The sequence below is a fragment of the Pleurodeles waltl genome, chromosome 11 (assembly GCF_031143425.1).
Source record: "Pleurodeles waltl isolate 20211129_DDA chromosome 11, aPleWal1.hap1.20221129, whole genome shotgun sequence".
Classification (NCBI taxonomy): domain Eukaryota; kingdom Metazoa; phylum Chordata; class Amphibia; order Caudata; family Salamandridae; genus Pleurodeles; species Pleurodeles waltl.
Window position 1 is genome coordinate 779951308 of NC_090450.1, and position 27091 is coordinate 779978398.

General features: G+C 43.7%; 1 protein-coding gene across 2 annotated transcripts in view; it reads right to left on the reverse strand.

Moving 5' to 3' along the window:
• Window positions 1–27091, reverse strand: part of RFC5 (replication factor C subunit 5) — a 124015-nt gene that overhangs the window by 74609 nt on the left and 22315 nt on the right. For both annotated transcript variants that reach the window (XM_069214499.1, XM_069214500.1), the window contains exons 3-4: window positions 17007–17143; window positions 9539–9618 (exon numbers count right to left, since the gene is read on the reverse strand). In XM_069214499.1, coding sequence (XP_069070600.1) covers window positions 9539–9618; window positions 17007–17143 — 217 coding nt within the window. The remainder of the gene's footprint in view (window positions 1–9538; window positions 9619–17006; window positions 17144–27091) is intronic.

A 27091-nucleotide genomic window follows, 5' to 3' on the forward strand; every position in this document is an offset into this window, starting at 1 on the left:
TGTCCTTCATGGGCCACTTCAATTATCTGTTGTCACAGAGTCTACAAAATAACAATTCTCAAACCTCTCAGGATAATGCCTTCTTTTGTCATGGATATCTCATCTTTGACATTCTTGAACTTCTTGCATTCAGGGTCACTGGCAAAAGGTCGAGAGTGCTGGTTCCAATACTGATGTGTAATCATGTCTTTCCGTTTTAACATGTTACTATCTGTCAGGAATCCCCCAAGGTGCCTCCTGCGTTATCTGTCAGTATCCCGAGGGATTAGGGTTAAATCATATCTCTGTTCTTGGTTGAACCTTCATGTTTCTAAGTAAACATAATGTGCTGTATTACCCAATTGTTTTTTATAAATGCTTGTTTGCTAATGTGAGCAGGTGTAGACAGTACTTCTAATTGGGTGTGGTGTAGACATGTGCTTCTAATTGGGTGTGGGGACTCATCCACATGTGGAAACTCAACTGCTTTCCTGATTGGCTATAAATAGCAGAATGAAGCATGCCTCCCTGCCAGGCTTTGTTTTGGTCCTGATCTTAACATCCGATTTGGCAGTCCAGCCCTAGCTGTCATCCTCTTATTCAGGACTTTTGAGGCAATTCTTTTCTATGTTCCTGTACCAGCTGACACCAGGCATTCCTCCAGCACTCCGGAAAAGACTGCAACTAAGTGACTAGTATTTTCCAGGTAGTTAGTTCTTTGAGCTCTGCGCTTTCCTAGAACAGTTGGGGTATTTCAGACCTCGTATTTTGGCAGAGTGCTTATCTTGAAGAGACAAATGCATTTCTGAACATTCTACATAATTATTGTAGTTACTTACCTAAATGTGCTTCAGGAAATCTGCCTGAGCTAAAGTTCTACAAAAAGTGACAGTGTAATTTTAAAAGAGCATTTAGGTGACTTTTCTTTCTCTAATAGTATAACTCTTGGATTTAAATTGCGTCATTCGTGCCTGTGTTTCAGGTTTGAGGAATTTGCTTTTGAAGGGTTTTTCACACACACAGTGAAACCAAATCAAACTGCCACGCTAATTGTTTAAACCCAGAGTGGACATTTGAATTTCTTGGATTGTTTTTGTTCCTTTTAGTTTAACCCTATGCATGCAGGAAAGTTATACGTGATATAATTAATGCCCTTGTTTGTCTTTCTTGTGCATGGTAAGTGCAACCACAGTTCTAATTGTAGTGTGCAACAGTGAATCTCTGTGAAGCCAGCCCTAGTGTCGCAGTACTTATTGTTATGGTACTCAGTTTGGGTTTGTGGTAACGCAGTGTTAGTAATAGCGCCAACGGTTATTATTATTATCCAAGAAAAGTGCTGGAGCATCCCGGTGTTCTTCTGCGGCTCCCGTGCACGTATTGGAAAGAGAGATTCAGTTTCAAGGAAGTTGAGTGCACAAACTCTACTATCACTCTGTCAACAATGACCTGCCCCCCCCCGAAGATACAGGGTGCCTGGCTGGACTGGCAAGACGTGGCTGTGTTTTGTCTCTTTCTCTTCCACTCCCCCTTTCCTTTTGGGACACCTGCCGGGGTTTCTGTGTCTGCCAGGAAGTGCCAAGAGGTGTTCCAGGAGGTCAGATGCATGCCATTGCCCCTGCAGACCTCCTGCTTTTCAGGTGAGTGGCCCTGTCTCAACACTATCCTGATTCATGGCAGCAATAATTTTCACCAACAATATGACAGCTGGAGTGTTTGATTTCACAATGAAGTTATGTAGGCTTCAGCTGTCTTGGAAGGGGTACCCTGACAAGGTATAGGCACTCTCGAGAAGTAGTCAGCACGGTTTTGATCTTTCCCTGGACGATGCACAATTGTGTAGTTGGGCTCTTGTCATCGTAGATTCGAAAGTACGAGGAGACATGATCTTGCCTTTTGGATTGCTAAAGATGATCAACAATGCTTGATGATCGGTAACAAGAGTAAAAGGCTTTCCAGTAGAAGAACACACAGAAATGTTCACAAGCCCACACCACTGCTAAACTTTTTTTCCCCAGGTTTACAAATAAGCATGTTCAGTTTGGGAACAACGTTTGCTTGTATAGGCCACAATATTTCTTCAAGCATTTGGGTGTCCGCAGTACTGTGCAAGGATTGCACCTAACCCAACTACGCTAGCGTCAACAACAACTTCTGTATGGAGCTTTGGATCAAAATATGCCATTTCAGTACAGTTCCCGATAGTTTAATTCTCTTAAAGCTTTGTTCGCATTCACATGACTATTGAAATTAAATTCTTTTTGGTCAAATCTCTCAACAGATGACTCACAGTGACAAAACCGCGTATGTATTTGTGACAGTAACTGGCCATGCCAAGGAATGAACATAACATGGAACCATTTTGTGGGAGACTGGAAGTTGATAACACTTGCACTTTAGCAGGATCAGGTGTCATACAGCCAACAGAAAAGATATAGCCAAAGAAATTTTGCTTTGTTTCATTGAATTCATATTTCTTAACATTCAAATGTAAACCTGCATCAACCAGTAAACTACACTTTGAGAACTTTATCATGCTCCTTCTGTGTAGATTTGAAGACTAATATGTCATCACTATAGTTAAAAGCATTCATGACAGGCCATATTATGCACAGAATGATATCTCGAAAAATCTTTGCAGCTGATGACACACCAAAACCTAGTCTTTTATATTGAAATAGGCCAATAAGTGCAGAAAAGGTGGTGGTGTTCCTGTAATTCTCCTGGAGTTCCAACTACATCTATACTTTATTTAAATCAAAGCAAGAGAAAACTTTTGCACCATTCAACTGAATTATGTCAGCAATGTGCAGACCTGTATGACGTTCTCTTTCAATTGCCTTGTTTGCCTGACGCATACCCACACAGATGCGTACACCCCTTCACTATCCTTTTTGGGTACTACCACTATGGGAGAAACCCAGGGCGATGGACCAGCACATTGCTCAATGATATCATGCTTAAGTAATGATTTGAGCTCCTTTTCAATAGCTTCTTGTAAATTAAATGCAATTTTCTGTGTTTTTGTGCAACAGGGCAGTCATCCTCATTAATATTCAATTGTACTAGTCGTAGGTTTTGCAAACCCATGAAGCGAAGAAGGAAACTAACTTACTATTTCTTGATGAACATTCTCATGTTATAGTTCACTGAGATCAGTCCTATATCAGCAGCTGTGCTGAAACTTAATAAACAGGCACTTGACGCAGTGTCTTGAAGCACATAAGTGGGCACTTGCTCTTTTGTCGTCTTGTGTTTGATCGTTGTTACAAATTAACCTTGGCTTTCAATTGCGCTGATGTAGCCCAAGTGTTTACTTCAGTTTTCAGTGGTGTCAGTCGTTGTAATGTAAATAGTCCATTATATTTCTCTTCAGGCACAATATTCGACACACAACTGACAATAATGCACAATCGTTTACTTTTGGTGTAATTTTCAGACAATGTTTACATGACTTAGGTGCTTTTTCATGTTGACTTTTCTCTGACTGGTATTTCTCTTCACATGTGGCCGGCCTCAAATGTGCACATTTTTCTGAGGTAAACATCAACATTGTACAATTATATACTTCATTTTCACTTGAGATGGATATCGAAGACCTTTTTGATGATGATTTAGATGACAATCAACTCAGTATGGTGTTGATTTGTCTCAGTTGGTATTGTCGCTTGGTCTTGTGGGCATACGAAAGTCACTTCTAGAACGTTCAGGAGACAATTTTGTCTTCTCACCACAAAGCACTTACTTTACCCTCAGCCTTTGACAACCGTGACAATGGTTCTCCTTCCCACAGCCTTTGGAAATCTATCCAGTGGTGGGACATTTACCTTCGTGTAGAAACAACAATTCACAGCTGAAACACATTTTGTTTCCATGGAGACATCCCCTGGTGTTCTTCAGATTTGTTTTTCTGCTTGCTTTTCATGTTCATGACTGACTCACCTCTGACCTCCATGTCAGCAGCTTTTCAAACAGCACGCTCTTCAGCTCTGGCGCCGATGAGAACTTGTTCCAGATTAAGAGGTTCTCTCAGTATTAGTCGTCAGAATGAATTTGGCAAGCATCAGTCAATAAAACAGACACACTGCTTCCACATCATTGAATTAATTAAACTTACGGTGTTTGATGGGCGTATCCTGACTCAACAAATTTGTCTATGGTTTCACCAACTCTCATTCTTGACTGAAAATGTACCTTTCATAATCTACTTTCGGTATTGGATTGAACTTGATATTCAAGGCATCTTTAATGTGACAGTGCATAACTTAATCAGCTTGCAGCATTTTTTAGGACTTCTTTTAAACCTTCATGAGCAAGATTCTTGAGGTATTTGATAATCTTATCTGTTTCTTCTTAGCACATCAATGAAATTATCAAATGTCTCTATCCAAGCAGTCCATCTATGGCCAAATGGTGGTGATTTCAGGAAGGGAGCAGCATTTTAACTATTTATTGGCTCAGCTGACACTGAACATGGAGCTCTTTCCAATACTGTCTGCTGTCCTCTTCATCTATGCCACCTCTAAGGCCCTGTGTTGTGCTGGCTTCTGGGCCATCATGCACAGTCTGTGGAACAGTGACTTCTCTCTTGGTCTCTAGTGGAGTCCTTCACTTTTTGGAGACTTCTGCAGTTGTGCTGAGATGCCACCTGTTTGTTATCACTCGATACACTGTACAGCTTTATGCTGCAGAGTAGCGCAGTACCGCTCTACGGCCTTGCCAGCAGATTCTTGGCCACTGATGTGCAGACTTCCAGTGAAGCTTTTATCATCTTCAAACGGGTCACAGAGGCTCAAGCTGCGCTTTCACTCCACATACGCCAAATGCCAATTCTGTACTTCGACGGAGGTACAAGTGGCAAGCATGAGCCATTTGCTTGGACCAAGGCAAACTCCCTGGGAGAGCACTTTCCATCTTCGGGTTACTTACCACCCCCCCTCCAATCTAGTCACCGGTTGTAGCATCTTCTGGGGTACCTGCCAATAACTATGCCACACACAAAGCTGTGTGTTAGACGTCTTTATTGATCTGCGAGTAACCATGAAATCAACATTCTAAACCTGCATTCACTTCGCTAAGTTCTGACACTTACACAACAGTTCTACGGAGTCCATCAGGAGCCAAGAGGGTTCTGTCATTCATAGCTCACATGGTACAAGTGTGTTGACTGATATTCGCTTAGAGCATCATTAGCTCTATACATGCAAAGAGCTATATATAACAATGGTGGAACCTATGGTAACAATGGTGGAACCTATGGTAACAATGGTGGAAAGGAATGGACAAAAAAGGAAATGAGAAAGGAAGCATGTAAATGATTTTCTGCACAATTTTAGTTGGTAGGCCAACCTGTGTCATCTAGCAGACAAGGAGAAGGCGGGAGAGGGAGGTTAGCTGCAGGAAAAAGAATTAAGAAGCAAGAAAGAGTAGGTGGTATTAATTAAAGGAGAGGTCTACCAGTGTGAGGAATCAGGGCCAGAAGGAGTTAGACAGTGTTAGGTAGATACAAAGGCAAGCATGTAATAGCCAGAAATCCGTGGCTCCAAATCAATAAGAGACTGTCACACAGACTACAAACATACAAGCCCCCATATAGTCCCATACAAAACAAGGTCTGACAGAAAAAGTTACTTACCTTGGGTAACTACATTTCTGGTGCTTACATAACCTTCCATCAGAATGAATCCTCATCTGATGAAGTAGCGTTCGAGGTTTCAGACAAGCCCACTAAACTTCTCCCCAGCAATCTCTCTTCTGCACCTCCAGGAGGCATCATGCATCCTCATGTGTGACTGCACTGCCTAATGTGGCAACACCAGAGGATATTAGGTCCCTACCATCCCTGGTGTTTCTTCATGAAACATCTTAAGCACGTCACTCAGACGTGTAGAGGAATAGAAAGTATGGATGACAATGACAAATGCAGTACATGTTTTCATGCCTTGGGGTTATTTATCGCAGCATTCTCTCACACGGGCGGAGGAAAGGAATACAGAAAAATGTGGGAAGATTATGTATCCATCAGAAATATAGTTACTGAAGATAATTAACCTTTTGTTCTGATAGACACATCTTCAGTAGATTCTTCACATTAGGAATAACTGCCAAAGCAATACCACCCTGGTAGGTGGGATTGAGGAGTGGCAGTTAACCAAGAAGGTTAAGCAATACAGCTCATGCAAAATACTCTTCACTGCATGCACTGGGGGTAAGGTAGTAAAGATATGCAAGGATGACACATACCCACTCAGAATGTCTCTAGAGAGCCGCGGAAGTGGCCATGGCCCTTATGTAATGGGTCAATATGTACAGCCAACTAGCTTTCTTGTCCAAGCCATGGCAGATCGAGAAACAGAGTATGACTCATCGCAAATTGGTGCATTTGGTCACTGTCTTGCACTTTTTGGCTGTGGAAAATCCAACAAAGAGATGATCTTGTACTCAGCACTGGGGTGGATGTAATATGACAGCACATCTGGAATCCAGTCTATGCAATCATTCCTACTCTTTGGTTGGGTGGGAAGGAAGGATGAAAGACAGGTTAGTAGACTGCTACTCCTGTGTCCCTATAATTGTGATGTTCATAAGAGAGCAGGAGCCAGTCTGGAATGTCATCCTCTGAGTTCTGACAGCACATGTAGGGGTCATCTGGCTCTGACAAGGACCGCTTCATATAGCCTTGTTGAAGCAGATACGCTAATTAAGAAAATTATTAATGATTTATATGTTGCTACTAATGTGAAATGGCATTGAGAAATGAATCGTAGAAAAATAATGTGCATGTTTGAAAAATGTGCCCTCGGGTTATGATCACCGTGTGTACTAAAACAACTGAAAATGTGAAAAATAATTAAAATATATGAGAAAAGTGTAGTAATATGTCATAATGAGACGCATAACCTCTGTTTTGTGTTATTAAGTTAGCTGAACTAAGGGCCTAGTTCCACTGGGCCTCGCACACTGTGAACATGGAGAAACCAGACGCCTTGCAAAGGACTGGAAATCATGGACTATAGCCTTGACCCGTTCAAAGTTCAAGTTACTTAGCTAGAATTTTCTGCAATGTACTGACGGACAGGAGATGATGAAGACAATTTGATACAATTACATGTAGAGCAGGCTAAATGTACTTTCCCCAGGACATGAACAATAGACGCACTGACTGGAGAGCCATATGCAACAATTTTGATATCTGAAGGGCCGGATGATGAGGTAATTGCATGAAGAACCGATCTGTTTCGTGTAACTTGAAGTTTATCTAAATTAGTAGATTCAGTAAACAAAAACTATAGGTTAAAGTCATATCTGCTGACCGACTGACCAATCAGCAATTAGGGGGATGGACTGGGAGACCCTAATAAAGTCATGACAAGGAGTGAGGAAGCAGAACTGCAGGGAGAAAATTGATGACGTCAGGAGAGGCTGTCCGAGGTGCAGATATTGGGCTCATACTCCGTGAGCCTGATCCGTAGCCGACTAATTGATGACCTGAAGACAAAGACTGACTTGTTGCTGGTCCAGCCTGGATAGGTAGTTATGAAAATGTGACTGACGATTTTGTGCCTTTTCTTCTAGGTACCAACTGCACTGTTTATAGAGATTTTCACTTCCAAATTAGGAAGATTTTTTTCCAAATTAATGTTTTCTCTAAACTGTTTTTGCATGAAGACCCACATTCTAATGCTAATCTTGGTTAGGTAGGCTGTTAGGGGTGACGTTGACAGTGACAAATGACTGACAAACTCAATTGCTGAATGACATTAATGCTGGTATTCATAGCTTATGTTGTTGCTTTGTCGCATATGGTTACTTTAAGAGTTAATGTCTTTACTAATGCATTAATAAAAGAGTTGATTTGAATTAAGTCAATCCAACAGTTGATTTAGAATTGTAAGCAATATGGAAATAAAACTTGTTAACTCTTTTCCTGAGTGTGTTTATTCTTGATTATTATGGTTTCATGTTGTGATTTCATAGAGTAGAGTCATTTCCTGATTATTGATGTTAGTTATTGAATCAATAGTCACTGCATGACTAGGATACTCCATGTGATTCAAAAGATTCATCGACCTATACGCGTCCCCTTGTAAGTTTATTTACTAAGGACCAGGCGCACTAGCAGCCTAAAACCTCATATTTTTAGAGAGGACATTTGGCCTAGTAGCTGTTGAAATGCTGAGGGATTTTACTGGTCAAACACCAAGAAAGAGCTCAAGAAAAGCATTTAGAGGGTGCATAAGCGTGCCTAATATACTCTAGTGATGCCATATCCATTGGTGGTTGAAGAAGCATAGTCCCAACGGACAGCGCTATAGATGGCAGGGGAAACTTTTTTCTGACCTTCCCAAATCCCAGAAAAAAAGAAAAAAAATCAAAGTGAGAAGCCGTAGGGAATATGTACCTATCTGAAGCATTAAACAAGCAAAAGGGGGATGGGTAAGAATGAACAGATGAATATACTATGTAGACCCTTTCCTAATAAAACTAATTCGAGGTGAAGGAAAAACTAGTGATAATGTCAAAACAATCAGATTTTTTCTTATAGAAATCACTTTTACTGGCTAATGGAAAATTTCAGGATGCATGCTTATTCAACAACTACCGACGTTGCAACAATTAGGTTTAATTAACAGCGCTCTCTGCTTGTCCATTTCATCCTTTGCTTCTTTGTTATAATCAAACGCCCATATCACTCAAATTCACTACCTTAATTTCTTTATTGCCAATGTATGACACACAGGCTTACAGGATCACTAAATCCAACAGGCATATATCCAGCTCTGGGAACTCCTTTTGCTAATTATTGTACTCAAATGTACTGGGTAACCAAATCAAATTAACACTACAACTCCCAGAGTGCACTGATTTCTTAGATTAAAGCCCAGGACTAAGAACCTAGCAGACCACACATGTAAAGCAAAATAGAAAAACAAAAAATACTTAAATGAGACATACAATTTTGCAGAATGGAAATCTGCAAGATAAAGCTGTACATTTACAATTATAGTCATACTGAGTTTAACATGTTTTCATGCATCTCCTATCCTAACAGTTAAATATGTTTGTCAGTTGAAACCATTTCGAATTTTTGTTTAACTTTTATCTAAAGCCCTGCTGTCGGCATCATTTTTCAGTCACTCCATTATGAATGTCATAATCATAGTACCGCTCTGGACAATCAATCATTGATATGGACCAGATAGGAATCAAAAGCAATGCCTGAGTAAAAGTGTTTGCTGTACAAACACACTTTCTATAACTGGACGGTGTAACAATGACAACAAAAGATAAATCATCTGCATGTAAGAAATAGAATATACATTCCTAAATAATGGAGCTTTCTATATGTCTCAATCAATTGCAAATCAATTATATAAATCAATTCCCCTACCATCTCATAGAATAGCATATGTAAAAATGTACTTTGATTAGCGCAAGTGGCATTAGGTAAAACATTTAAGGCATGATGTTGTAAAATTCAGTATAAATAACTAACCATTGCACACACAGAAAAGGAGGACATACCTGGGATACTACAAGCAGATTGCAAAACAATACTTACTTGAAAATAGTCCGGGTGCTGGCAAAGCTGAGAATAGGCCCTCGAACAATGTCTATCCCTCTATCATCAGAGGCATTTAGCTATAGCAGGGGACAAATGAATTTGAGGTGATTAGATAACTGAAAGGTTTGCATGGCTCAACCTACAACTCTGAGCCACACAATGACTACAAATCTACATTCCACAATTCAAAAACAAACTGGAAAAATGTCGGGTGAGAAGCCATTGACTTATGTTGTAGGCCACACATTATGCTTCATAAAAACATTTAAGCGAACAAGCTAAACAAAGAGTGGTGTGCGGAGACTAATGGAACGGAGTCTACAGATAAAGAGTTGTCCAGTTACCAATTCAATTCATTTATTCTAGAAAACAGTGGTATTCTGTATGCTTAGTTAAAAAAAAAGAAAAAAAAAAAGCAAACCCATCTGCCCAGAAAACATAGCCACTTAAAAAGGGTAAGATGATTTACAGTTTAGGAGTCAAGTACAGTAGATGTTTCTTGAACACAGGCATCAGACAAACCAAACAGCTAGAAAGGACTTAAAACAAACCTACTCTGTATACACAACATTCTTCAAGTATGAAAGCACGTTAAGGCTATCATATTCCCAAAGCTACATTTACAGAGGTCAATTTGTTTATTCACCTGTTTTTCACAGACCGAACATGTTATAAACACAGTATTAAGGACAAGGGAACGTGGGAGGTGAAGAAAGCATAAGACTAACTTCAAGCAAGCAAAATGCAGAAAATCTGTTGGTTAAAGTCACTACCAGCCAAGGAATCCTGGGGATTAAAGCTTAAAGACTGCACTAAAAGTAGTACAGAAAGCAGCTGTAAATATCACTCATATTATATTCTGCAAAAAATGGACGCTGGTGCTTCTACACTTGTGACACTTTAGGAGTGCACTGTCTGATTTGTATGGTAGGGTGGAGGCATGAGATGAAGGAAATCAGGAAAACTGTTACAGGGCAGTCGAGTGGCATCTGTGACAGATGGTAACAAACCCTGAGAGTCTCCCCTTTCTAGGGAATCAAATACAGAATCTAAAGAGCAGTGAACACAGTTTGTGAAGAATCTTTACGTAGGACATGTATATTGCTTTGTTGAAGAAACTTAAGACCTCATCAACATACCATCTGAAGTAACTGAGAATGTAGGATGAAAAATAAAATAAAGCACAGTGAAATATAGGCAACACTCAAATCTTCTAGCTCACAATGTGAGAGCTTTTTTGCCGTATCTGGATTATACAGACTGCCTTGTGGACCAATCGATTAGACACAAAATGGAGAGTGCTGCTACCAGTTACTCACTGTTGGACTTTTTTGCTTATGCAGGGTCATCCCCAGTCTTTTTGCCTCCTGCCTCCTATTTTTTTCTGACCTGTTGCTGTTGGCTTTTCAACTCTGAACACTTTACCACTGTTAACCAGTACTAAAGTGCCTATGCTCTCCGTGTAAAATGTGTACGTAATTGGTTCTCCATGATTGGCTTATTTGTTTTACTGTTAAGTCCCTAGTAAAGTGCACTAGAGGTGCCCAGGGCCTGTACATCAAATGTTACTAGTGGGCCTGCAGCACTGGTTGTGCCACCCACACAAGTAACCCTGTAATCATGTCTCAGACCTGCCACTGCAGTGTCTGTAAGTGTATTTTTACACTGTAAATTCGACTTGGCAAGTGTACCCACTTGCCAGGCCTAAACCTTCCCCTTTCTTACATGTAAGGCACCCCTAAGGTAGGCCCTAGGTAGCCCCAAGGGCAGGGTGCAGTGTATGGATAAGGTAGGACATATAGTAATGTGATTTATATGTCCTGACAGTGAAATACTGCCAACTTCGTTTTTCACTGTTGCTAGGCCTGTCTCTCTCATAGGATAATATGGGGGCTACCTTTAAATATGATTAAAGTGTAGATTTCCCCTAGAGAGTAGATGGACATGTGGAGTTTAGGGTCCCTGAACTCACAATTTAAAAATACATCTTTTAGTAAAGTTGATTTTAAGATTGTGCGTTTGAAAATGCCACTTTTAGAAAGTGAGCATTTTCTTGCTTAAGCCATTCTGTGACTCTGCCTTGGTTGTGGATTCCCTGTCTGGGTCAGTTTGACAGTTGGGTTGTTTTTCACCTCGCACTAGACAGTGACACAAAGGGGGCTGGGGTGTAACCTGCATTTCCTGATTAGCCATCTCTGCTAGGAGGGGGGGGGGGTGGAGTGGTCACTCATCTGAAAGGACTGTGCCTGCCTCTGACAATGCCGGCTCCAACCCCCTGGTGTGCGTCTGAGGCCTTGTCTGGGCAAGGCAGGATTTCACAAGTAGGTGTGAGTCCCCTTTGAAGAAAGGTGACTTCAAATACTAAAATGGGTATAAGAAGGGCACCCAAATCTACAGAGTTGAGAAACACTTCTGGAACCAAGAGGAACCTCTGCCTGGAGAAGAGCTGATAGCTGAGGAAGAGGTGCTGCCCTGCCTGTGACTGTGCTTTGTGGAGCTTTCCTGCAGTGCTGCTTCTGCCAGAGTAACAGGGCAAAGACTGGACTTTGTGTGCCTTCCATCTTGTGAATAAATCTCCAAGAGCTTGCCTCCTGTTGTTTGAAGTCTCAGGGACAGCAAAGACTTCTCTCTGCCAGCACCTGGAGTCTCTGGAGAGACTCCTGCTCTGACAAGTGGTGCCCTATCCAGTCCCTGGGCCCTTGAAAGGAAAGCTGGTGGAAATCCAAGGAAATCGACTTCGGACGACTCCGGACCGACGCCGCTGCTGAATCCGGTAACGCCGCCTGCACCCAACGCCGTGACCTTCGCTGGAACGCGACGCTCTTCGCAGGCCCGACGCCGCTGCAGCCCCGCTGAAGTCGGCGACTCCGTGGAAGTCGCCGCACCACGTTGTGACCGACACCGCTCGAAGTGCACGGATTCAACGTTTCGCACAGACGCCGCGATCCCCGACTTCGCGCATTGGCTTGTTTTCACCCTTCACCAAAGGTACTGTACTTGGGGGTCTACACGACTCCGTGTCCGGCGCCGCTGGTGTCGGCTTGTTGGGAACGACTCCGTCACGACGCCGTGTTAACATCTCATCGGAGCATTTTTGTTTCTAAGCGCTATTTTCTGAGTTTAATCTTTAAAAATTCATAACTTGACTTGTGTATGTTGGATTTTTGTCGTTTTGGTATTGTTTTGTTTAGATAAATATTTCCTATTTTTCTAAACTGGTGTTGTGTCATTTTGTAGTGATTTCATTGAGTTGCTGTGTGTGTTGGTACAAATACTTTACACCTAGCACTCTGAGGTTAAGCCTACTGCTCTGCCAAGCTACCAAGGGGGTAAGCAGGGGTTAGCTGGGGGTGATTCTATTTTACCCTGACTAGGGTGAGGGTCCTTGCTTGAACAGGGGGTAACCTGACTGTCAACCAAAGACCCCATTTCTAACACTCACATTCTCTGTAGTAGAGGAAACAGTACAAGCACAAACTACAGAAAGAACCATCAGACACGGGGGAAGAACTCTATGGCAGCACAATACACAGGATACCTAGGAACCACACGGACACATGTGAGGAAGGATATGTCAAGCACTGGAAAGTTCCAATTTAATGTTTTTGAATATCTTCAGAGGATATTTTGTACTTAAAGGGAACTCTGTGGTCTTAGACTTGCAGTTTTAAATCCTTCTGATAAAATTTGGAATTAAGTTAAGTATTCTGATATGGGATGTCAAGAAGATTGGTTGAGTTGTGTCTGAATACTCCTTTTTCACCGACTACAGTAACCTTCTAACTTAACAGTTTAAAGGGTTATATTTTAGGAAACCCTTTTAGTTTACACTCTAAGTTAATTTAATACACTACAGTATGAGTCTGCTGTGATTCTGAGGGCAAAGAGATATGGATCACATGTCCAAGTTATGTATTCTGCATGCAGACAACCAGAAGAAAACACATTTGTGTGCACTGTACCAGTCAAATGTTGTTGACCATTCCCGAAGAAAGGACTGGCTGCAACTTTACAGCCTACTGCAAAATATCAGGAAGTGAACGCTAGGTTTCTGGGGTGGTTAAACCTAACATATTAATATTACACTCAAGTCCAAAAATCTGAGAAGGCAACTAGAAACTTTCATATTTTGAGAATGCAGAGCCCTGGATGATTTAAATTGAGGGAACTTAATGGGAAACAGAAAACATACATGTGTCAGCAGACAGGTCGACAGAAGAGTAAGAAAAGCCATGAGATGATTGAAAACACAAAAACGTGAAACATCTTATCTAGGCAGTCATCTGCTTCACAAGACAGGCCTATAATGTGTAGGTGGAAACAAGAAAGAGCAGAGTTCAAAAATATCAATAGCTTTGTCTGCAAGAGCACAGATAAGGAAGATTAATGTGTCCCTAAATCTGTAAAGGATCTACCATTCCTAAATAATGGAAGTAGGGTATGATAGAATAGACTTTCAGGAGTTAATATGTCCCACATGAACACAAGTATTATGACAAAGGGTAAGCCTTCAAGGGAGAGAAAACAGAGTGTACAATATCGGGCAGTCAGAGAGAATTCTGCAAGTAAATCAGGGCAAATAATTTCAGGTATCTCAATGCTTTAAGTGTGCAGATGAATGGTTAAGTTTCTGGAGATATGTCAAGAACCAAAGGCATGGAAGCACAAACTGTTCCTGTAAATTGCAGATAGCTAAAGAAATTTGAATGCCTTAGAAGAGCAATGCAGTTAGCAGAAGGACCAGACCTGGATAAGACCAATTGTGATACATTGCTAGGGTACTGAACCAGACTGGTCTTCGCTGGGTTAAAGCGTAGTGAACTAGCTGTCAGACAGTCAACTCAAACCTAATTAAAGCCTTCAATATGGTCTGGAGTAAATTAGCCATCTGGTACACAGAATGCGTTCCCAAATTATTGTTTTTCTGTCAAAAGGGAAGATCCTGTACCAGTGAGTTCAGGGGTATTTGTAAAGTAACTGCTAACTTACAATTTGCTGTGGTAGCTGCATTTTGTTTGAATTTGCTTCATTTTTTTTAGATTTAAATCTTGACAGTTTCTTAATTTACAATACATTGATAGCATTACAAAAAGGTAGATGATTCAGTTGGGGTAGATGAGGAAGACTCAATAAGGATCATCATTCATACTTGATACACTGTACGTCGGCTACTGTTTTGGCACAATTCAGTTAACCCAAATTCAAAAGAGGTGGGTGACAAACCTCAAGTCATCATCCTTGTGGCACTCCTTATTCAAACAATGTGGAAGGCACAGAACATTTCTTTGCTGAGCCACGTGGAAGGGGCCTAGACTGTATGAGGCACTGTTATCAAAGAAGAGGGGCAACATGTGGGAGTAACTGGGATAGTAAGTTAACCAAGGAGGATGGGTTAGTAGGAGGAGTAAGGGGAAATCAGTGACCCTCCCCCTTAATCTGGACATGTTTTACAAAATATTTATTATTAGGGTGAGCTCAGCACAGCGTAATATGGTTCAGTCAACAAAGTTCAGTTTGATAATGTGTAGCACCAAGTTCTGTTCCTTCTTTGTGTAGCAATCGTTTCCAATTACCTCCCTTACATAGTACTGAATTTCTAATTTTTTCTGAAAAGTGCATCCATCTGCAGCTGGTCACTTCAATCTCCCACATTGGATTATTTTTATTGTGTTGTCTTTACTTTATGCACCTCGTTGGTCCAAAATTGCCATGTTTCCCTCTGAAGTACCTCTGGAGCTGCATATGCTTGTATGATAGGTATCCTGTGCTTCCGCTTCATTAAACTATTTCCTTCAGTTTTTCTCATTTGATCTGTGGCTGGGTAGGTGTCTAGGAAGAAAGTGATGGAGAAAGTTATCTTGTGGCCCTGGTCTTTCTTTTGACGACCATCAGGATCAAGTCTCTCACGTAGCCATGCACTATGGTTGTCACAGTTGCTCCATCTTCCTCCCTTTCAAGCCACGTTGGATCTCTTTGTTGATGGTCTCAAGCACCAGGTCTACCCTTTTTCAATGAAAGCCGTTGAAGAAAAGCTAATGGTTCTTCTTCCACCTCACCTTATCAAATGTCCAAAAGTAAATGTGTGCTAATCACTTCTAGTCATTTAAGAGTTTGTCAAAGTTAAACAATTCACTGATTCTTTCTAGCAGTCCTGTACACTCACTTTAGAAAGCTAGGACTGGGGCGTCATGATGATTTTCATACGGGACTGTATCTCCATCTACAGCTAGCTCATTTTACTGTCCAGCTGTACTACAGTTTCATTTTTTTTTTTAAGTATACAATAAATGCTTTTGATATTTTCATAAAGTAATAAAGCTATAGTTATGTCAGGATGTCAACCTGACCAAGCATCCTTCATATTTTGCTCACTACTCTAAATGTATAACCTTTCCTACAATATTGTTTAACCAGTCAAATGTACTGTCCAGCATTGTGGTGGTGTGCTCCTTTTCAAGAAGAGATTCAATCGTGTCCTCAAGGAAGTGTTCCCTCTGGTGGGCATTGAAAGCACATAACAATATGTCTTTCATACTAATGTTGCTTTTCTGAAATATTATCTATTTCTGACCCCTTCTGCTTTGCTGAGATATTCTCAGGGCAAAGACTGATCTACCTATCGTGGGAGTAGGGTTTGAAGGTTTCACTAATCCAATTAGGGTGTGGGTGACTATTGCCACTACCTTAGTGAGCAACATCAAGCTGTCTCTAGTGGGACCCACCACCCCCCACCGCAAAACAATTCCGCAAGCAAGCCCTACAAGTGTCACTAGCTCTCACTGTTCCTGCCACACGACTGGGTCACCACTGTCTACCAACAGGACATCTCTTGTGCACTTCTGGATCACATATGCTTTCTTACCAAACTGGTACAGCAATGTTAGTGTGCTCATCCTGCACCCCACTAATTCTCTGCTTAGTCACTCATTGGATCCTTTGAACCACTGGTGGTACTCAGATGTCCACAAACATTGCCTCAAGTAGCTCCCAGTGAGCTTCTTACCTCATTGTGCAATGGGGCTTGTAAAAGTAAAAAATATATAAGCCAATAGCTGATTTTCACTAAGCAAGACCTTCTGTACACAAGGTGGCAACGATCTTTAATGCTTTCCATTAATGAAACCCTAGATATCAAACATCAGTTAGCAGGGTTATTCATGCTAGTAAAGTTCAATTCCTGAAATAAGTCACTGATTCTCAAAAAAATTGAATACCTTAGATCAAAAAGCAGAGCTTTTCTATTTCCAGGTAAAACATCCCAACTACAAATATTTACAGTTGTACCGATGCAGACATTTATTACCATCAGAACTGTGGAGCTGTACTCTTTCAAGAAAAGATATCTAGTATCTGCAATACTAAAAATCTTTAGTATTTCCAGAAACAAAACGAACTTCAAAATCAATTCCAATTCATTCTGGCTCTCAAAATGTATAAATGATCTATTTTCAGAAAAGAAACATACCTCCAACACCATAGAGTTGTACTCCTTGTCTTTGTAGAGTTGCTTGGCACAGGCAAGGATTGTAGAAGTCTTTCCTGTTCCAGGTGGGCCATAGAACATCAAATGAGGCAATTTATCTTCGCTTATAAACCTCTGAACTATGCAGAAGATAGAAAAATCACATGCCAGCAAGTTTGAAGACCGAGCAACACACAAGGAATACAGGACAAAAAGAGGCAGGCATTTTTAAATGGTCCATTCACAAATAGCACCTTTATTTATGGTTTAAGAAGATTCAATCACAAACTCAATTGAGGTTTTCGCGCAGGGAGAAGTGTTCCTATAAAACATGAGTTCTTATAACTTATACAGCAGGAATAATAATAATAATATCCTTAGCTGGTATATATTATCTTCCTCATTCAGAGCCATAGTACTAGCACAACGCAAAGTGAGGTGTTCTTCATTCTTTACTTTGTAAGCCACCTATAATGCTTCATAGAGAACATTTAGGCAAACAAGATGGATAAAGGGTAGTGTGAGGAGACTTTTGTATTTGAGTCTACAGGCATAATGCATTCCAGTTATGAATTCAATTAATTTGCTCCAAAACTGTGACATTCTGTATGCTTAGTAATCCAGAGCATACTCACATTCCCCAAACACATAGCCACTGAAAACTAGTATAGTGCTTCACAGTAAAAGCAACTAAGTACAGAACACGTTTCTTGAATATAGACAAGAGACTAACCAAAGAATCAGATGAACGAGTTACTTACCTTCGGTAACGACTTTTCTGGTGGATACATTAGCTACCTGTGGATTCCTCACCTCATGAATACTCCCATGGCGCCAGCATTCGACGGAAATCTTCTTACTAGTCTCTGCACGTCGACGAGGACGTCACTGTCTCGCACGCGACGCCGTCTGACGTCATACAGGCAATAAGAGGTCCTCGACGACGTGCAGACGTCAGTACCAATCATTTTTTACGTGCATGAGAACAACCAGGCAATGCAATGAAAGAGCAAGGCAACATCCATTATATTGTAAAATACACCACATTGTATGAATAACTGTAAATCTTTTTATGTACATATATATATATATATATATAAAACTCTCTCTTTTAAAATATATACACACACCAAGTATATACATAAAGATATATACACATATACATATATAAATATATTATATATACATCTATTGCACCTTCAAAGACCAAGAGGAGCGCACTCAAGGATTACTTGGCAAGACCATAAAGGCAACGGGGAGGCGGGTGGGACCGTGAGGAATCCACAGGTAGCTAATGTATCCACCAGAAAAGTCGTTACCGAAGGTAAGTAACTCGTTCTTCTGATGGATACAACTACCTGTGGATTCCTCACCTCATGAATAGAGTCCCAAAGCAGTACCACGCCCGGCGGTGGGTGCCTAAATGGTCAAACCAAGAAATCCTGCAGCACTGACCGTGCAAAATGGCCGTCCCTTCTAACCTCAGAATCTAAACAGTAATGTTTTGCAAAAGTGTGAAGGGACGACCAAGTTGCGGCCTTGCAGATGTCGACCACAGGAACACCTCTGGCTAAGGCCGAAGTGGCCGACTTAGCTCTGGTGGAATGAGCTCTAATGCCCTCAGGAGGATCCTTCTTTGCCAAAGAGTAACATATTTTAATGCAAAGAACAACCCACCTGGATAGTGTTCTCTTGTGGACTGCCTTTCCTCTCCTCTTGCCCACGTATCCAATAAACAGCTGATCCTCCAGCCTGAAATCCCTTGTTCTATCGATAAAGAAGCTCAACGCTCTCTTTGGGTCCAGACGGTGCAGTCTTTCTTCCTCTTTGGAAGGATGAGGCGGAGGATAGAACGTGGACAAAGTAATTGCCTGAGCCAAATGGAAGGGTGAAACAACCTTCGGAAGGAAAGCAGCCTTGGTCCTCAACACCACCTTATCCCCATAAAAAGTTGTATAAGGGGGTTTTACTGATAAGGCCTGCAACTCACTCACTCTCCTTGCTGATGTTATAGCTATCAGGAAGACTGTTTTTAAAACCAAATACCTCAAGGGGCAAGAATGCATAGGTTCAAAAGGGGACCCCATAAGGAAAGTCAGGACTAAGGACAAATCCCATTGCGGCATAACGAATGGCTTTGGAGGATATTGATTTAGAAGACCTTTCAAGAATCTGATAACAATAGGGGATTTAAATAAAGATGGTTGGTCTGGAAGACATATGAAGGCTGACAAGGCCGATAAATAACCTTTAATGGTAGCCACTGCACAACCTTTCTGCGCCAGAGATAGAGCAAAAGACAAAACGTCCGATAGATGAGCATGTAAGGGATCAATCTGCCTCTCTCCACACCACGCAACAAATTTAGACCACCTATTAGGGTAGATAGATTTAGTGGAGTGTCGCCTGGCCGCTAATATAACATCCACTACCTCAGGCGGGAGAGAGAAGGAACTCAGGTTGCCCCGTTCAATCTCCAGGCATGTAGGTGCAGACTCTGGAGGTTGGGGTGTAGAACCTGCCCCTGCGACTGTGAGAGGAGGTCTGCCCTGAAAGGGAGATGGAGCGGCGGGCACGTTGAGAGTTGGAGAAGGTCGGAGTACCACACCCTCCTTGGCCAATCCGGAGCTATTAAGATTACTAGAGCCCGGTCTTGGCGAATCTTCCTCAATACTCGAGGAATCAAGGGTATGGGAGGAAACGCGTAAAGCAACTGGCCGCACCAGGTCATTTGAAACGCGTCCCCCAACGCTTCCTGCATCGGATACTGAAGGCTGCAGAACAACGGACAATGCGCGTTCTCTCGAGTGGCGAACAGATCTACCCGAGGAAACCCCCACTTCTGGAAGATTAAACGGACTTGATCTGGATGGAGACGCCACTCGTGGTCTGCCGAGAAGTGGCGACTGAGACTGTCCGCACGCACGTTCAAAACTCCGGCCAGATGGTTTGCTATCAAGCAAATCCGATGGTCCTTTGCCCAGGACCATAGTCGAAGAGCTTCTCTGCAGAGAAGGTACGACCCCACTCCTCCCTGCTTGTTTATGTACCACATCGTGGTAGTATTGTCCGTTAGGACCTGTACCGACTGACCACGAAGGGAAGGGAGGAAGGCCTTGAGAGCCAGACGTACAGCCCGTACCTCTAACAGATTGATGTGAAAAATCTGTTCCTCTGGAGACCAAAGACCTTTGATCTCCAGATCCCCCAGATGAGCTCCCCACCCTAGAGTGGAAGCATCCGTTATGACTGTGGCCACTGGTGGCGACTGCTGGAACGGCTTTCCTTGTGAAAGATTGTTGCTTGCAATCCACCACTTCAAATCCACAGCAGCATCTCTGGAGATCTTGACAGTACCCTCGAGATCCCCTCTGTGTTGAGACCACTGCCTTCGGAGGCACCACTGAAGAGCCCTCATGTGCCAGCGAGCATGCGTGACCAACAGAATGCAGGAGGCAAAAAGACCGAGCAGACGAAGGACCTTGAGGACTGGAACTACCGCTCCATTTCGAAACATTGGAACCAAATCCTGAATATCTTGAATCCGCTGAGGCGGAGGAAAGGCCCGACCCAATGTTGTATCCAGTACTGCCCCTATGAACAGGAGGCGCTGAGAGGGCTCTAGGTGAGATTTGGGCTCGTTCACCGAAAAGCCCAGGTCGAACAACAACTGGGTTGTTGACTGCAGATGACGCAACACAAGCTCCGGGGACTTGGCTTTGATCAACCAATCGTCCAAGTAAGGGAATACTGCTATCCCCTTCCTTCTGAGCTCTGCCGCAACCACCGACATCACCTTCGTGAAGACTCGAGGTGCTGAAGTAAGACCAAACGGAAGGACCGCAAACTGGTAGTGTTGCGATCCCACCACAAACCGGAGATACTTCCTGTGTGACTTGAGTATCGAGATATGAAAGTAAGCATCCTGCAAGTCGACAGACACCATCCAGTCTTCCATATTCAACGCCAAAAGCACCTGTGCTAGGGTCAGCATCTTGAACTTTTCCTGCTTGAGGAACCAATTCAAGATCCTCAGGTCCAGAATTGGTCTCAAACGACCATCCTTCTTGGGAATCAGGAAATACCTTGAGTAAACTCCTTGACCCCTTTCCTGCTCCGGGACCAACTCCACCGCGCCCTTTAAAAGGAGGACTTCTACCTCCTGTTCTAGCAACAGGAGGTGTTCTTGTGAACAATACGAAGGGCGGGGCGGGATGAGGGGCGGAAACTCCCGAAAGGGAAGGGTGTAGCCTTTTCCCACAACACTGAGAACCCAAGTGTCCGACGTAACAGTCTCCCATTTGGTGAGAAAATGCTGTAATCTTCCCCCTACAGGAGAGGAGTGAGTGGGAAATGGTGGAAGCCTAAGGCTGCTTCCCCTGCTGCACCCCGCCAGAGGATGAGGAAGAGGCAGAGTGCTGCTGAGAAGCTCCCCTGGTGCGGACCCTACCCCTCCCCCTAAAAGATCTATAGGGATGGGAAGAGGCAGGTTGCTGATATCTTCCCCGAAAGGAAGAGGAGGAAGAGCCACGCCCAAATCCACGAAACCTCCTGAAGAATCTGGAAGAGGCCGTGGAAGAAGGAGCTTGGAGTCCCAACGACTTAGCCGTGGCCCTGCTCTCCTTAAACCGTTCCAAGGCCGAATCAGCCTTAGCCCCAAACAGTTTGTCCCCATCAAACGGGAGATCCAACAATGTGGACTGTACATCTGCCGAAAAGCCCGAGTTACGGAGCCAGGCCTGTCTCCTTTCCACCACAGTTGTGCCCATTGCTCTGGCTACCGAGTCGGTGGTATCCAGTCCCGTCTGGATAATTTGGGTGCAGCAGCCTGGGCATCAGAGACAAGATCCAAAAGACCCTGGGGAAGCTCTGTAAACGAAGAGGAGATGTCATCCATCAGAGCATGAATATACCTCCCCAGGATACAGGTTGCATTGGTGGCTTTTAATGCCAGACTGCAGGACGAAAAAAATCTTCTTCGACTGCGCCTCCAGCTTTTTTGAATCTCTGTCCCCAGGCACCGTCGGAAAAGAACCAGGCGCTGACTTGGACGAACAGGAGGCCTGCACAACCAAGCTCTCCGGCGTAGGGTGCCTAGATAGGAAACCAGGATCAGTTGGAGCCGTCCAATACCTCCTGGCCACGGCTCTGTGAACTGCTGGGGAAGATGCCGGCTTCTTCCACACCTCTAAAACCGGATCCAGCAGAGCGTCATTAAAAGGTAATAGAGGCTCCGCCGCGGCTGAGGCCGGATGCAACACCTCTGTCAAAAGGTTTTGTTTCGCTTCCACCACCGGCAAAGGCAGGTCCAAAAAACTAGCTGCCTTCCGTACCACTGTATGAAAGGAAGCAGCTTCCTCGGTATATTCCCCCGGGGACGAAAGGTCCCACTCAGGGGAAGTGTCCAGCCCACTGGCCGACTCCAGTCCACGCAGCCCATCACCCGAGTCCTCTAGCTCTCCTTCCTCTAGGGCTCGTTGGTACTCCTGCTCTTCTAGTACCCGGAGAGCACGCCTCCTTGAATGCAGTCGTTGCTCAATCCGCGGAGTCGACAATACCTCCGCCGAAGTCGGAGATCGGCGCCGATCTTCCGAAGCCACCGACGCCGCATCCGGCGCCACAGGTAACTTCGGCGCCGATTGAAGAGCAGTTGAAACGGATGGACCCACCGGAGTCACAGGCCGAAATCTCGACGTCGACGGGATGGAAATCCCTGGGGCCAATCCCTCCGAAGCCACCGGAGCGGCCACCGGCGCCGACACTGGCACCGAGCCCACGTTCCCAAACGGGAGAAAGGGCATAAAGGGTGCCGGCCGAAGAGGCGCAGGATCACCCAAAGAAAAGGCCAAAGGCCCAGCCGGAGCACCCCCTGGAGCCATCTGTTGGAAGATGGCATACATCGCATTCAAGAATGCGGAACTATCGGCTCCAGGGGTGGGAAAAGCCGGATACTGGGGTGCCTGACTCGGAGGCGACCCCGACGCCGGCCTCGGCGTCTGCGCCGGAGAAAACACTTGAGGCTCCAATACCTCAATCACCGACGCCTGTCCAGGCGAAGTTGGAGACGCCGGAGAGGGCAACGGCGTCGAAGGGTGCGGCGTCACCGTGGGGCTGACCTCCCATGTCCTTCGGCGCCGATCCGGAGACCTGGAACGAGCCTCCCTTGAATGACGCCGAGATTCTCTACGGCGCCGGGAGTCTCGATGACGCCGATGTCTTGGAGAAGACTTTTTCTTGTGATGCTTCTCCTTTGACTTGGCCATAAACAGCTTCGCCTCGCGTTCTTTAAGGGCCTTCGGATTCATGTGCTGACATGAATCACAAGTCGAGACGTCGTGGTCGGAGCTCAAACACCAAAGGCAATCGGAATGAGGATCCGTCACCGACATCTTGCCTCCACACTCACGACAAGGCTTAAATCCAGACTTTCTCTGCGACATTATTTCCACAGAGAAAGAGTACGCAGCAAGATATACACTGTAACCGCAAGAGTAACAGTTGCTCCCTCGAAGATAACCGTTTCGAATGCACGGAAAAAAGGGAACTGACGTCTGCACGTCGTCGAGGACCTCTTATTGCCTGTATGACGTCAGACGGCGTCGCGTGCGAGACAGTGACGTCCTCGTCGACGTGCAGAGACTAGTAAGAAGATTTCCGTCGAATGCTGGCGCCATGGGAGTATTCATGAGGTGAGGAATCCACAGGTAGTTGTATCCATCAGAAAGAAACTAAAATAAACCTATGATAAATTCTATTTACACGAAATCTTCACGAGGGCACCTACTTGATATTTTGTTCCCAAATCTGCATTATAAAATTCAATTTGTTTAATAACCTGGCTTTCATATACCCAACATGTTTCAAAGGGATTAAGCGCAAGAGAACGTCGGAAATGAAGAAAGCTTAAAACTAATTTAAACAAGGGCTTGTGTGCCGAGGAAGTAACCATTACGTCCTGGGCACAGAGCCCAGAGGGATAGTGCTCCCTCTGTGGGGTTCCCCCCCACCCCTCCAAGGCAGGGATGAAAGGGGAAGCCCTTCCCCTTCCACCCCCGACCCCCCACCACTTGTCAGCCTAAAAATGTTTTTTTGCAAACTGCCCTCTTGGACCCCATTTGTTCCCCCTCAATATCGACATGTTTTTGGCTCTTCCCTTTCACAAGCACTTGGCCCACCTACACAAATGAGGTATCATTTTTACCGGGAGACTGAGGGGAACATTGGGTGGTATGAAATGTGTCCCAGTGCGGTGATCCCACACAGAAATATGGGAAAAATGATTTTTTAGCTAAATTTGAGGTTTGCTGAGGATTCTGGGTAAGAAAACATTGGGGGATCCACGCAAGTCACACCTCACTGGACTCCCTCGGGTGTCTAGTTTTCAGAAATGTCTGGGTTTGGTAGGTTTCCCTAGAAGACTGCTGAGCCCAGGACCAAAAACCAGGTGCCCCCCTGCAAAAACAGGTAGTTTTGTATTTGATCATTTTGATGTGTCCAGATAGTGTTTTGGGGCATTTACTTTCGTGGGCGCTAGGCCTACCCACACAAGTGAGGTACCATTTTTATCGGGAGACTTGGGGGAACGCTGGGTGGATGGAAATTTGTTGCTCCTCTCAGATTCCAGAACTTTCTGTCACCGAAATGTGAGGAAAAGGTGTTTTTTTGGTCAAATCTTGAGGTTTGCAAAGGATTCTGGGTAACAGAACCTGGTCCGAGCCCCACAAGTCACCCCATCATGGATTGCCCTAGGTGTCTAGTTTTAAAAAATGCGCTGGTTTGCTAGGTTTCCCCAGGTGCCGACTGAGCTAGAGGCCAAAATCCACAGGTAGGCACTTTGCAAAAAACACCTGTTTTCTGTGAAAAAATTTGATGTGTCCACGTTGTGTTTTGAGCCATTTCCTTTCGTGGGCGCTAGGCCTACCCACACAAGTGAGGTACCATTTTTATCGGGGGACTTGGGGGAACACAGAATAGCAAAACAAGCGTTATTTCCCCTTGTCTTTCTCTACATTTTTTCCTTCGAAAATGTAAGGCAGTGTATTAAAAAAATGTCTATTTGAGAAATGCCCTGTAATTCACATGCTAGTATGGGAACCCTGGAATTCAGAGATATGCAAATAACCACTGCTTCTCAACACCTTATCTTGTGGCCTTTTTGGAAATACAAAGGTTTTCTTGATACCTATTTTTCACTTTTTATATTTCAGCAAATGAATTGCTGTATACCCGGTATAGAATAAAAACCCATTGCAAGGTGCAGCTCATTTATTGGCTCTGGGTACCTAGAGTTCTTGATGAACCTACAAGCCCTATATATCCTGCAACCAGAAGAGTCCGGCTGACGTAACGGTATATTGCTTTAAAAAATCTGACATCGCAGGAAAAAGTTAGAGTAAAACGTGGAGAAAAATTGCAGTTTTTTTCACCTCAATTTCAATTTTTTTTTTATTTCAGCTGTTATTTTCTGTAGGAAACACTTGTAGTATCTACACAAATGACCCCTTGCTGAATTCAGAATTTTGTCTACTTTTCAGAAATGTTTAGCTTTCTGGGATCCAGCATTGGTTTCTCACCAATTTTGGTCACTAACTGGAAGGAGGCTGAAAGCACAATAAATAGTAAAAATGGGGTATGTCCCAGTAAAATGTCAAAATTGGATTGAAAAATTGGGTTTTCTAATTCAAGTCTGCCTGTTCCTGAAAGCTGGGAAGATGGTGATCTGGCCACCGCAAACCCTTTGTTGATGCCATTTTCAGGGGAAAAAAAACACAAGCTGCCTTCTGCAGCCCTTTTTTATTTTCATTTTTTCACTGTATTTTGGCTAATTTCTTGGTCTCCTTCAGGGGAACCCACAAAGTCTGGGTACCTCACGAATCCCTAGAATGTTGGAAAAAAAGGACTCAAATTTGGCGTGGGTAGCTTATGTGAACAAAAAGTTATGAGGGCCTAAGCGCGAACTGCCCCAAATAGCCAAAAAAGGCTCGGCACAGGAGGGGGAAAAGGCCTGGCAGCGAAGGGGATAGTACAGATTTGAAGGGGAACACAAGGTGCCCCTTGTCACCAATTTTGTTTGCCATATCACTAGCGTGTAAACTTGGGCAGAGGCATGCGGAAGCGGCAATGAGATTTCGCCTTCGCCCCCTGATCAGCTCCCTATATGCAGAAGACCGTGCTATATGTGCGGAACCCAGATATGCAACAAGCGCCCCTCATAAGGGAACATATTTAATTTGAGAGGTATTCTGGCCTGTTTATAAACTGGGACAAATCAACCATATTTCCCTTGACACCATGCACTGAACCCCACAAACTCGACTTCCCCTTTGAATGGTGTACAGACCCAGTTGTGTGGAAACAAAGACCCAGGAATTGTTGTCCAACAGAACTATAGGCGAGTGGTCTCCAAGCTGGTTGATCGGGTGGTCCACTTGATAAGACTCCCTCTGACATCGGCTGACAGAGTGGCCGTCATGAAGATGGTAATACTTCCCCGGTTCTTATATTAATTCATTCATTAATATCCCGGTCATTCTAACAAAAGCGTTTTTCATCACGCTTCGATCCTGCTTAATAACACTCGCCTGGGCAGGGAAGCAACCTAGATGTAGCTGGGAAATATTTACTAGACCTTACAAATACAGAGGCTAAGGAGCCTCGGATATGTACCTATATTATCCGTGTGTGGGCACAATTCGCACACTATTGGTACTACCCCACCAAATACCTGCCGCATTTAGCAATAAAAATCAATGATGCACACCCTATAACCCCCCCCTTAAGGCCATCTTACCCCATACATAAGCAAATGCCCCCCGTCTGGAAACCAACACTATCAGAAGCACCATAAAGGGCTGGAGGGACTTAGGTGCTAGGTCAGGAAAACCCTTGCTGTACGCTACAGCATTGCCATTATTAAACCACCGGCCAATTTCGGTCACACAGGAACCAAATGCGCTCTCCATATTGGCAAAATTGGGGCTGGTGACATTGGGAGAAACCTAACTTGAAAGGAAGTTTATCTGGCTTGAAGCACGTACATTGCTCCAACAAAGTTCCCTATTATTAATGTTCAATTATCACCAACTCTG